Raw genomic sequence first — 12,502 nt, 5'->3', positions numbered from 1 at the left:
CTGCTCAGTTCCTCTCCCTCTGCCTGTCATTCCCTCTACTTGTGCTGTCTGTCAAATAAATAAATAAAATCTTTGTTAAAAAATGAATTGGTAAAACTTTAGTGGGAAGAGTATAACAGGAAACCAGAGAGCCAACAAAGCATGGGAAAAGGGGGTGCAGGGTCGGGAGTCGGGGAGACATTCATTTTATAAAGACATGTAACTAACACAGAATCTGCTAAGGAGGTTCCAAGGCAGATGCCAAGAAGAGAGGCTAGAACAGAATCCTATTCTGGAGATCCATCATAACAGAACATAACTGCAGTGTGACTGATGGCACATGTACATCCTTTTTCGCACCAGGCACAGGTCCATGACCCCTGCAAACTGTGGACAGTTCAAACAAAAGTACTGCATTCAGTGAGAACCTACAATCCCATTTAATTGCATAATAATGCATACATATGCAGATGAGAATGTGAGTTACTAAAGATGGATATAGAACATGAGAAATGATGGAGACAGGGGCATGAGAGCAAAAGCCAGGGCTCCCTGGGGCAAGCACACCAGTTTCTTGATAATTTAACTCCTGACAGTTAAATGGTAAAGGCTACATAGAGGGAGATAAGAGATAAAAATAGGCAGCTGGTAGTTTGGCTGAGAAGCCAAAGTACTCTTACTTTGAGAAATAAAACCAAAACCAGATTACAGAAGGCTGCAGGCCCTCTGAAATTCACAAGACCTTTGTGAGACTTCTCACACATAGAAGCACAATGACTTGTCTGAGACTCCAAGATTCCTGGTATGTCAGACTGTAGATAGTACACACAGGTGCCCTCATGAGATGTTATCAGGTCAGGGAAAGGCCAATGAAAATAAGTGACTTAAAGAAGAAAGGAGAGGGAATGGAGAGAGAGAAGGCAAGAGGAGGGACATGGAGAGTGGGGAGTGAGAGAGGGGCAGTGAGATGGGGAAGCATGTAAGAAAGGAAAGAACCATGAAAAGATGAAGCTGTCAAAGGCATCAGACCCCATTCTCCTTATCTCTGCATATCTTCTTATGCAAGAGCATGACCTGCCTTACACAAAGGCAACAAACAGCAGAAAATGAGTGTCTGTGACCCCTAAATTAGTGTGAATAATATTTAAATAAGGGAACAGACTATTTCAGGAGCCATGTAACATTCAGTGGCCATGCCAATTACATTTATGTCAACTCTTTCTTCTTGATCTTGGAATAATTGCTTCATGGTTAACACGAGGCAAGATATATCTTTATCCACAGAATTGTGTGTGGAGGCTTTATTAAGCAATTAACCCAAGTAAGCAAGTAAACACCCTCATGATGCATCAAAATTAGCTCCGAGAAATATATGCGGTAGAACATAAGCCGAAAAGAAAATCAGGAAGATAAAGGTTCGTACTGTGAAAACATAAGCAGTAAAAATTGCCTTATAATGAAAACTCATAGTAAAAAGAACACATGGTGAATACAATGATGTAATACCACTCATCACTGACAGGAGCTCTATAAGCTTTTTCACGGGACCTGTATGTTACTTCAAGTTCACTCAACCTTACCAAATACAGAGAATGGCTATCACTGCCTTTAGTTAAGAGATGAAAAGGTAAGGCTCAGTGAAATCACTTGTCCATGCATAAACGGTCAGTAAATAACAGACACTAGACTTGAACCTGGATTTTCTGACTCTTGTTGCAGTGGTCTGCCTCATTCTCCCATATACTCAAACATCTGGACTGAATGAGCAGTATTCCTACCCATTAGCAGAAAACTAGAAGGAATGCTATCTAAATAACACCCCCAAACCCTGGAACTCCATGGTTCCATGCTCACTATCCCTTGAATGCCTTCTTGACAACGAGCAACTTCATCCAATCAGACATGCATGCATGTGCACACACACACACTGTATGCTCGGGACAGGTAGGGAGCTATAAAACCAACCCTTAGGACATTAGGAGTCAATAATGAATATGAGACTAGAGCACGGAAGCTTGCTTCTCTGCATGGAAAGAGTTACCTTGTACCAACTTCCTCTGTGCATAAAACACTGACATTTTCATGTTTAGGGAGCCTGCTTTTGGCTTCCAAAAGCTCTGGCGCCATACCATGCTGTCACTGTAACTGCCCTCCAGTGGGCCATCAAAAGCCCAGCTAGAATGTTTTGAGTACAGCAGCTCGCTTGTCACCAAAACACTAAGTTGCGGTATTTTATATTTATCTCTATTTAAATTTTAGTGATGCCACATAAATGTTAACATGGTCTTATGCTAATACAATCATGGATAAGTCTTAATAACACTGCATACTGGCACACCCCTGGGTGAGTTATGGCCTGCTAAGCAGGCCTAATGCATGCTTCTCAAGTCACTTGGTTAGTCTCCTTTAAATAAGATGTAACATCAAAATGTTACTGTTTCCCCCAAGAAATGTGTTTCCAGAAGCAATGGCAAGGGACATGTAGGATAATTTGCTCATCTTGAAAATGGAAAGAAGGTACTTGGGATTAGAGGAAAGAATTTCGAAAAGAGTCTGGGGAGAGAGGTTAATAATGTTTGATTTAGTTATTTCATGACTTGAGAAATAAAAAGTGAGCTTCCATAAGTTCTCAAGCCTCTGAAGCCATAAGGATAAGATCCTGGACTTCAGTCTAGGGCTGAAATCACAGAGACCTATGATAAACTTACAGATTCTCCACCCTTCCAGTAGATGTACAGGCAAACATCTCCTTGGGCTTCCTGAGAGACTGCCTGGGTGTGGTAGGTGAGACCAAGGGAGGCAGAGTGCCCTGGAAGCCACAGCCTACACTGTCAAGAACATAACCACAGGATAACCAGGGCCTGAAGATCCAAGCAGATTAGTGATAAGGGGCACGAAGGCCTGCAGAGTCCTCAGCCTCCCCATGGAAAGATTCTTCCAGCCTTACCAGCTCTGCCCCTCAATTTACTGAGAAAAAACCCAGCAGCCTTTCACGGTGAGGAGGCACCAGTCTGAGATTCTGATTAAGTAACAATAAGCATGGATGAAAGACAAAGAAAATCTTTTCAAAACAAAGCCTACAGGGGCGCCTAGGTGGCTCAGTGGGTTAAGCCACTGCCTCTGGCTCAGGTCATGATCTCAAGGTCCTGGGATCGAGCCCCACATAGGGCTCTCTGCTCAGCAGAGAGCCTGCCTCCCCCTCCCTCTCTGCTGGGCTTTCTGCCTACTTGTGATCTCTGTCAAATAAATAAATAAAATCTTTAAAAATTAAAAAACAAAAAAACAAAAACAAAGCCTATAACAGCAAAACTGTTTACAATAGCCTTTCTCCTGCAACATCGTAATCCCTGCACCCTAGCAGAGCATCTCCTCATAGCTACTACCCATGCCCTTACACCAAGAATCTGAATACTGACTGGTTCCTATTTTAGAAGCACAAATAGTCCTAAGAGCAGATTTTCAAAAATTAAAGGAACTACGGCTCCATGGACCAACTACAGCTTGAAGACATCTTGACTTTTTTAGTATTATGATGTGGTGCCCAAACATCTTTCTGTATCCAGTCTTAAGTGATTTCGTATCCCCATTTCTCTTGCCTTATCACTCTTCTAACATAAGCCAAACTAACTAAAATTTAAACAAATCCCAACCCAAAGAGTACAAATACCTGACTGCATGTTGATTGGTACAACATGATAAGGAGAAGGCATATATTCCCCCCCACAAAGCTCTTCTGGGTCGGGTTCAACATTTATTCATCACTAGATGTAGCTTCTAGATACATCTACTAGATGTAGATTGCAAAAGGATCAACTCTTAGAGTTCATTCCCTTCCACTCAACCAGCTATGGGTAGTCTAACTTTTTTTTTTTTTTTTTTTAAAGATTTTATTTATTTATTTGACAGACAGAGATCACAGGTAGGCAGAGAGGTAGGCAGAGAGAGAGGAGGAAGCAGGCTCCCTGCAGAGCAGAGAGCCCGATGTGGGGCTCGATCCCAGGACCCTGGGATCACGACCTGAGCCGAAGGCAGAGGCTTTAACCCACTGAGCGACCCAGGCGCCCCTAGTCTAACTTTTTTTAGCTCTGAATGCAACAGAGAATATGACCTAAAATTCATTATTGTATGTCCAAAAGATGAGAGGGAACACAGAGTCACACACGGTAACAACATGGTGAAAATGCTTATCTACTTGGAGTAAGGACAGAATCAAATTCTTACCCTAGTTTCATTAGGATTACAATGAAATGTGGATAGGGATATGCAAGACTTCAAGTGTAACCTTTCTCCAGGCCAATCAGGCCAAAAGTAAAGCTAGCCGTCACCTGAAGGGCCCTAACAATCCTGGCCAATGGGATGTCCATCCATGCTGCTCACCTGGAAAAGGCAGCTCCTAGCACAAATGCAGCATACTCCTTCACCAGGGGCTCTGTGCTGTTCAGCCCATTGATCACCACTTGAAGGCCACCAAAGGAAAGCAGGTCCTGCGCATTATCCATCTGCAACAAAAGCACGGCTTAGTATATACAGCCATCAAGCAAAGAAAAGCCCTTCTTATTTATTGCCTTTCTTTTGGTGAGTATTCAAAAAACCCCTAAAAAGTCAAGTAAAAAGTAATGGTGGCCATTCTGACCAGCTAGAAAAGATCTGTAGTAACAAATTATATTCTTAAATTTGAGACTTCCAAATTCACCTAACATGATTGATGAGCACCTGCATGGGAAATGGCCGAAATGGCACCTAGCTTTTGCTTATGCCAAACATGTCCTGGAAAAATTCTATAACCATCATGAATCACAAAGCTTGCTCCTAACAAGCTGCTAACACAAAGATCTGGCATCATCAGGACTTCTAAATGGTGTCATGCTTCCGGTTCATGTCTAGTCCTAGTGCGGGGAATGGAAGCAGCAAACACTTAAAAAAAAAAGAAGTCCTCTCTCTTCCTCACTTCATACAGTCTAAGGCTGACTGACTCTGTGGACATTCATGATAAAATTTGCACGAATTCTCTCTCTCAAAGGTGGTTCTCTAGGCCCGAGTTGCTGGGTAGTGGCTATTATTGAAGAATGCATAACATTCCCATAATCAAATAAAATTCTATCAAATGGCACTGGTCTAGGCTACCCTTTCAGGTCCAAAGCTCCAAGGACAGTCTAAAGTATTACCCTTTTATTCTATAGGGTATCTCACTCCCCAGGCTTTCTTAGTTAGTATCCTGGAACAAGAAAACTCAACTTGTTCAGAAAGGTCACTGGATCCTATTTTCTCCATGGAGTACTACAGTCTCCCTTGGAAATACCTCTGTTGCTACAAAGACTGCCTCTTGCCCACAGTCTGATCCCACTCTACGAATCATCAGGAAAATGTAGAAAGCTAGCCCAACACCGTGACTGCTACCCACCTTTTCCTCCAGATGCCTCTGTTTCCTACCTGATTGGGCCCTTCCAAACTAGACAAAGACTGTAACAGAGAAATTGAGTTTGAAGGACTTTGACTCTGCCTGTTTCTGGGTAGACCTAGACCGTTTTCATCACTTATAAGATCATTTTTATATATTCTGATATAATCTCCACAAGAACAGGGGTTTTTTCTGCCTGTCAACTGTTATAGGCCCAGTGACTAGAACAGTGCTGAGCATATACTTAGGTATATGCTTAGTATAATATACTTATGAGTAAAAAAGGCAACCTGGGGTATCTGTGCCAACAAAATGGATGGGTCCTTGGTACCAGAAACCCGAAGAGATGGCCAATCCAGGGTCCTGAACTTTAGAGTCTGCTCTGCTATCAGGGCCCCCAAGTCAGGGCCGGGATTTTTCCATCTCAATCTGTCCTTATGAAGAGTTATTACTGGACCATAGGCCAGCCAAATAGGGAGACTCCGAGCTGGGTGTTTGCTGAGGTAAGTACAATAATACATCATGAGCCTTCCTTTCTCACAGCTTTAAAATCTAAAAACTCACTGCCTCTTTTTGATCCCCTCCCCCAAGTTTTCTGGATAACAAAGCCATGGCTCAGACTCCTGTCATGAAATGCCTGGGGTGGCTACTTCTCGATGCTGGTAGGATCTCCTAATGGAATGGCTGCCAGTCTGACAGCCCCAAAGCAACACAGTCACAGAGGTTCTGTTGCAGATGTAGTTTATCTTCATTACTACAAAGACAATTCAGGGGATTATAAATTCTAACTTTTATATACACCTCTCAACCTTTTCAATACATTTTCTCACTTGTTATTTCACTGAAAACGAGGAAGAAAAGAGTCATTCTGCCCACTGTATACACAGAAGATCAAGCTCCAAAATCTGGGCCCTGCTCAGTATCACACAGAAGTCATGATCAGGGCCCAGGTCTGCAGCTCCACATCTAGGTCTAAGGCCACAGGTTCCCCAGGCTGCCTTCAGGATGGGGTGAGACAGGTGGATAGAAACTCAAGGTAGAGGGAGGGAGTGTATGAGGAAGGACACAGTAGGAACTGTGCCAACACTCCAGAAGAAAAGAGAGAACCAGACAATCAGACAACAGTAAATAGAGAAAGGGAGACATTGAGGAAAGGCAAACACACTGCCCTATGGTATGTTGGGCAGAGAGAAGCTGCACCTCATAAGCAACTCACAACCATTTTCTAAACACACAGTATATTTTTCATAAACCCTGTTTAATAATTCCAATATGGCAGGAGCCTCTGAAGAGAGCAAGTTAAGCCTCACCAGAGAACTGGTTCTTGGTCTGACCTAGGACTGAGTCAGGTGATGTTGAAGAAACTGTTTACCCCACTTCATAATCCATGAAAGCAGAATAGGATGTCACCCTAGAGGTAACACTGCCAGATAACCACCAGACTTGCATGAAAAAAAAAAAACATTTTGTCAGGGCCCTACTGGCCTCCTGTATACTCATTCCCCTCTAGGTATAATCAGCTCTCTAGTCATTTGGCCTTTCATGCTCAGCTAAAGGAAGAGTCTGTAGAAACCTGATACCTAAAGATCCGCCCAAGTATGTTAAATGAGAAAAAATAAAAGCTGCCAAGATCAGAGCAGGACTAAGTTGGCCAATAACCCCTAAGATCCTTAATCCTTTAAATATCTGTAACAGAAAAGCTGTTGGAATTCTTGTTTTTCACCCTGAAGAGAAACACAGGAAAGAGGAAAGAGAACTCAGGCCCACTTTTTCTCTAAGAGGATCATAGACCTGCTATTTGAGTCCTGAGAAACAGTTAGGAGCAAAGGAAGAAGATGAAGAGGCCGCATCATAATTCCTGCAGATACAGTATACACTCATCCTCTCTCACCACAAAGGCTGGCAAAATCCTAAAGAAAAAAAGAATGTCTTTTAGCCTAGTTTATAGAGAACAAGGACGCAGTCATGAGTGGGAGGATGTTGAAGATCTGTGTCTTGATGAGGATCTCAAACAAGCTTTTGATTATGATTACACAGTCTTCCTGGGCCACCATCATCCCTAGTCTGAATTATGGCATTAGCTTTCTATCTGGTTTCTGTGCCCATACCCCCTGCCTCCAGTCTAATTCTCAACAAAGCAGGCAGAGGGATCCTTTAAAAGTAAGTCAGAGCAAGTTGTTTTTCTGCTCAAAAGCCTTTAATAACGTCCAGTTTCATATTCGCTTCCATGGTTGACAAGGCAGACCATGATCTTCCCTCATTATCTGAGTTTCGTCTATGTCCTTCTCTCATCTCCTGAGACGCTCCTTTCCAATACTGCCAATTCTTACCATTAACTACTTTTTATTTGCCCATAGTATTTATCAACTTTAAACACAACACCCATAATTTACTTATTAGTTATGTTTATTATCTACCTGTCTCCACTAGAAGCTAAGCTCCACAATTTTGTTCACAGATGTATTTTAAGTGCCTGGAATAGCTCTTGGAACTTAACAGGGATGCAATAAATTAATTTACTTAAACAAATGACTTCTCTTATTCCTTTTCCTTAGATCTACCTAATAGATACTTTTGAGCTTCATTCAAATAATCCCAGTATCCTAGGAGAGACAGAGTGATCAAAAGGTTAAGAGCACTGGTTAGGGTCAGACAGACCCTCTTGCAAATCCCAGCTCTACCACTCACTAACTGGATGACCTTGGGCAATATCAGGTGTGACCTGTGTCTTATTTGCCTCAGTGATAAAATGGAACTAGTAACAGCATCCACTCATAAGGCAGCTGTGGAAGTCAATAAATTGGTTTATACAAAACACTGGAATAAGTGCCCTCTCTATAACAGCGCTCAATAAATATTAACTATTATAATTATGGCACAAGTGTGATCAGTCCTTTCCCTGCCGCAAACTCTCCAATGGGTCTTAAAATCAAGGATAAAATCATAAAGAGCACAATACTCCCAATTCCACCTCTCTGACTCTCTAACCTTCCCACTTTATCTATGCTATCATATCTTCTCAATAATTCTCAACCTCAAAATCTTTGCATATGCTGTTCCTCTGCCTGTGGTACTCTGATTCAAGGGCTGGCAAACGTCTTCCAAAGGGTCTGACAGTAATGATTTGTGGCTTTGTGAACCACGGGGTTTCTGTCACAACCCTTCAACTCTTCACTGTAGCATAGAAACAACCCAAAACAACAGAACAATACATAAAGAAATAAATGTGGCTGTGTCCCAGTAAAACTTTATCTACAAAAGCCTTCTTCAACACCTCTGACTAGGCTAAGTTCCCCTGTTAAAAACTCCCACACTACTCTCTGGAGCCTTTATCACAATCTTAAGTTTAAATTTATTGTTAATTGTTCATTGTTCAATTGTTCATGATTTCATTGTTCCCTCTTCCAGACTATAAGTTACATAAAACAGGGACCATGGCTGTTTCGCTCCTGCTGTGTAACAGATACTGAAAAAATAATGGACGTAACACAGCAAATGAAAAAAGAGGTTGGCCCTTTCTTCTAGAATGGATCTTACTACAGTAGCTATTGGCCTAGGTTAAAAATACTAGATGCCCTAAGAGAGGAGTAAAGATGCTGGTGCTATTTTCTTAGGATTTAGGACAGGGAGGTTTGCTGTTGAAGATGTTACTTAAAAGTCAGATTTATGGACAGAGAAATACAATACCTGATGGACATAATATTCAAGATCAAAGAGTGCAGCAATCTTCTCTTCTAAGCTGGAGCTGGAACTATTGAACTTGTTGATTAGCCGTACCATGATCTGCATGTCAGTCTCAATGATAACATTCAGCTCCTCAAAGTCCTTCTTCAGCTCCTCGATGGGGCGAAAGAGTCGTTTAACTTTGGCCTGCCTTGCCTAAGAAAAAAATTGAAGCAAAGGGGTTAAGTAGATCAACTGGGGACATCTCCCCGAGACAGTTGCTATCTACCATGGATGTCCATTCTCAAAGGACTGCTGCTCCCAGATTCAAAACCTTCTTTCATCTGTACTATCAAAAAATCCTCCCACAGAAATACCTCATTTTACTGAACTTCACTTTGCCACACTTAGAATTGTTAGGTTGTGGCAACCTGCATTTAGCTACCCTATCAGGATCATTTTTTCCAACAGCATTTGCTCACTCTGTGTGTCTGTGTCACACTTGGTAATTCTTGCAAAATTCAAACATTTTCATTATTATATTTGTGCTTTATTTAAGGATTTTTTTTTAATTTGTTGAGAGAGAGAGCGAGAGAGCACAGAAGGAGAGAGAGAAGAAGAGACTCCTGCTGAACAGAGAGCCTGACATTAGACCTGATCCTAGAACCCTGGGATCATAACCTGAGCCGAAGGCAGACGCCAACTGACTGAGCCACCCAAACGCCCCTCATTATATTTGTTATGGTGATCTATGATTGGTGGTATTTGATATTACTGTTGTAGTTATTTTGGGTGCCACAAACCACACCCATGGAAGACACTGAACTTAACTGATAAATGTTTTGTGTATTCTGACTGCTCATTGGTAGGCAATTCCCCCACTGCTCTCCTTCTTCTTGGGCCTGGTCTATTTCCCAAGACACAATGATTTTGAAATTAGGCCAATTAATAACCTCATAATGGCCTCTTAAGTATTCAAGTGAAAGAAGAGTCTCATGTCTCATTTTAAATCAAAAGCTAAGAAATGACTAATCTTAGTGGGGATGGCATATCAAAAGCTGAGATAACCAAAAGACAGGCCTCTTGTGCCAAACAGTTAGCCAAGTTGTGAATGCAAAGAATTCCTGATGGAAACTGAAAAGTTACTCCAATGGACACACAAATTGTAAGAAAGCAATACAATAGTATTGCTGACATGGAGAAAGTTTTAGTGGTCTGGATAGAGGATCAAACCAGCCACAACAACTCCTTAAACCAAAGCCTAATCCAGAGGTCTTAAAAAACTTGTTAATTCTATGAAAGCAGAAAGAGGTGAGGAGCTTGCAGAAGAACATCTGAAGCTAGCAGAGGTTGGTTCATGAGGTTTCAGAAAACAAGCCATCTCTATAACAGAAAAGTGCTAGGTGAAGCAGCAAGTGCTGATACAGAAAATGCAACAAGTTATCTGGAAGGTCGAGCTAATCCATGAGGGTGGCTAGACTCAGCAATAGGTTTTCTTTTTCTTTTCTTTTTTTTAAGATTTTATTTATTTATTTGACAGAGAGAGATCACAAACAGGCAGAGAGGCAGGCTAGAGAAAGAGAGAAGGAAGCAGGCTCCCCGCTGAGCAGAGAGCCCGATGCGGGGCTCGATCCCAGGACACCGAGATCATGACCTGAGCCGAAGGCAGCTGCTTAACCCACTGAGCCACCCAGGTGCCCCAGCAATAGGTTTTCAATGAAGACAAAGTACCCTTCTATTGGAGGAAGATGCCATCTAGGTCCTACATAGCTACAGAGAAGTCAATGCCCGGCTTCAAAGCACACAGTGATTTTCTTGGTAGGGGCTAATGCAACTGCTGACATTGGGTTGAAATCAATGTTTATTTACTACTCTAAAAATCCTAGGGCCCATAAGAATTAAGCTAAATCTACTTGGCCTGTCCTCTTAAATGGAACAACAAAGCCTGGATGACAGCTTGTCTATTTACCACATGGTTTACTGAGTATGTTAAGACCAACATTGAGGGGACACCTGGGTGGCTCAGTTGGTTAAGCGGCTGCCTTTGGCTCAGGTCATGATCCCAGCGTCCTGGGATCAAGTCCCACATTGGGCTCCTTGCTTCGCAGGGAGCCTGCTTCTCCCTCTGCCTCTGCCTGCCACTCTGTCTGCTTGTGCTCGTTCTCGCTTCTCTCTCTATGACAAATAAATAAATAAAATCTTAAAAAAAAAAAAAAAAAAGACCAACATTGAGACATGGCAGAAAATAAACCAAAAAACCTCCTTTCAAAATTATTACTTCTTACGGACATGGCATGGCATCTGGTCACCCAAGAGCTCTGAGGGAAATGTAAGCCAAGATTAATATTGTTTTCATGCTTACTCACGTAACATCTATTCTGCAGCCCATGGATCAAGGAGTTATTTAGACTTTCAAGTCTTAATTATAATAATAAGAAAATGTATTTTATAAGGCTACAGTTGCCACAGATAGTGTTTCCTTTAATGGATTTGGGCCAAGTAAACTGAAAACCTGTTGGAAAGTATTCCCCATTCTAGATCCCATTAAGAACATAACAGGAAAAAGTCAAACTGTCAACATGAACAGGAGTTTAGTAGAAGTTGATTCTAGCACTCATGGATGACTTGACAAGTTCAAGTCTTCAGTGGGGGAAATAAGTGCAGATGTGATAGAAATATCAAGAGAATTAGAAGTGGAGCCTTAGGATGTGACTGAACTGTTGCAACATGATAAAACTTTAATGAATGAAAAGTTGCTTCTTATGGATAAGCAAAGAAAGTAGTTTCCTGAAATGGAATCTACTTCTGATGAACATGCTGTGAAGACTGCTGAAATGACAACAAAGGATTTAAAATACTAAAGAAACTCAGTTGATAAAGCAGTTAATGGGTTTGAGAGAGCTGACTCCCATTTTAAGGGAAGTTCTACAGTGGGATAATATTATCAAACCACATCACATGCTACAGAGAAACTGTTCAGGAAATTGTTTGATGTGGCAAAAGTCACTGCTGTCTTATTTTAAGAAATCACCACAGCTACACTAATGTTCAGCGGCCACCACCTGCATCAGTCAATGCCATCAGTATTGACACAAGACCCTCCACAAGCAGAAGGATTACAACTCACTTATAAGCTCAAGGTGTTTAGCATTTTTTAGCAATAAAGTACTTTTCAAAAATTAACATACAATGTATTATTTGTTTTAGGGGCACAGGTCTGTGAATCATCAGTCTTACACAATTCACAGCACTTAACCATAGCACATACTCGACCCAATGTCCATCACCCAGCTACCCTGTCCCTCCTCATCCACCCCCCCATAGCCCTCAGTTTGTTTCCTAAGATTGAGAGTCTCATGGTGTGTCTCCCTCTCTGGTTCCATTGTTTCATTTTTCCCTCCCTCTTCCCAAAAACCCCCACCCTGACTCTCAAATTCCTTATATCAGAGAGATCATATGATA

General features: G+C 41.7%; 1 protein-coding gene across 10 annotated transcripts in view; it reads right to left on the bottom strand.

Moving 5' to 3' along the window:
* Window positions 1-12,502, bottom strand: part of SIL1 (SIL1 nucleotide exchange factor) — a 239,619-nt gene that overhangs the window by 63,267 nt on the left and 163,850 nt on the right. For all 10 annotated transcript variants that reach the window (XM_045075450.1, XM_045075451.1, XM_004744853.3 and 7 more), the window contains 2 exons: window positions 9,065-9,256; window positions 4,357-4,478 (listed from right to left, as the gene is read on the bottom strand). In XM_045075450.1, the coding sequence (XP_044931385.1) occupies window positions 4,357-4,478; window positions 9,065-9,256 (314 nt within the window). The remainder of the gene's footprint in view (window positions 1-4,356; window positions 4,479-9,064; window positions 9,257-12,502) is intronic.

The sequence above is a fragment of the Mustela putorius genome, unplaced genomic scaffold (genome assembly GCF_011764305.1).
Source record: "Mustela putorius furo isolate JIRA1106 unplaced genomic scaffold, ASM1176430v1.1 tig00000145_pilon_pilon_pilon, whole genome shotgun sequence".
NCBI lineage: Eukaryota > Metazoa > Chordata > Mammalia > Carnivora > Mustelidae > Mustela > Mustela putorius.
The sequence above is the reverse complement of the archived record's forward strand: the minus strand, read 5'-3'. Positions and strand labels throughout refer to the sequence as shown.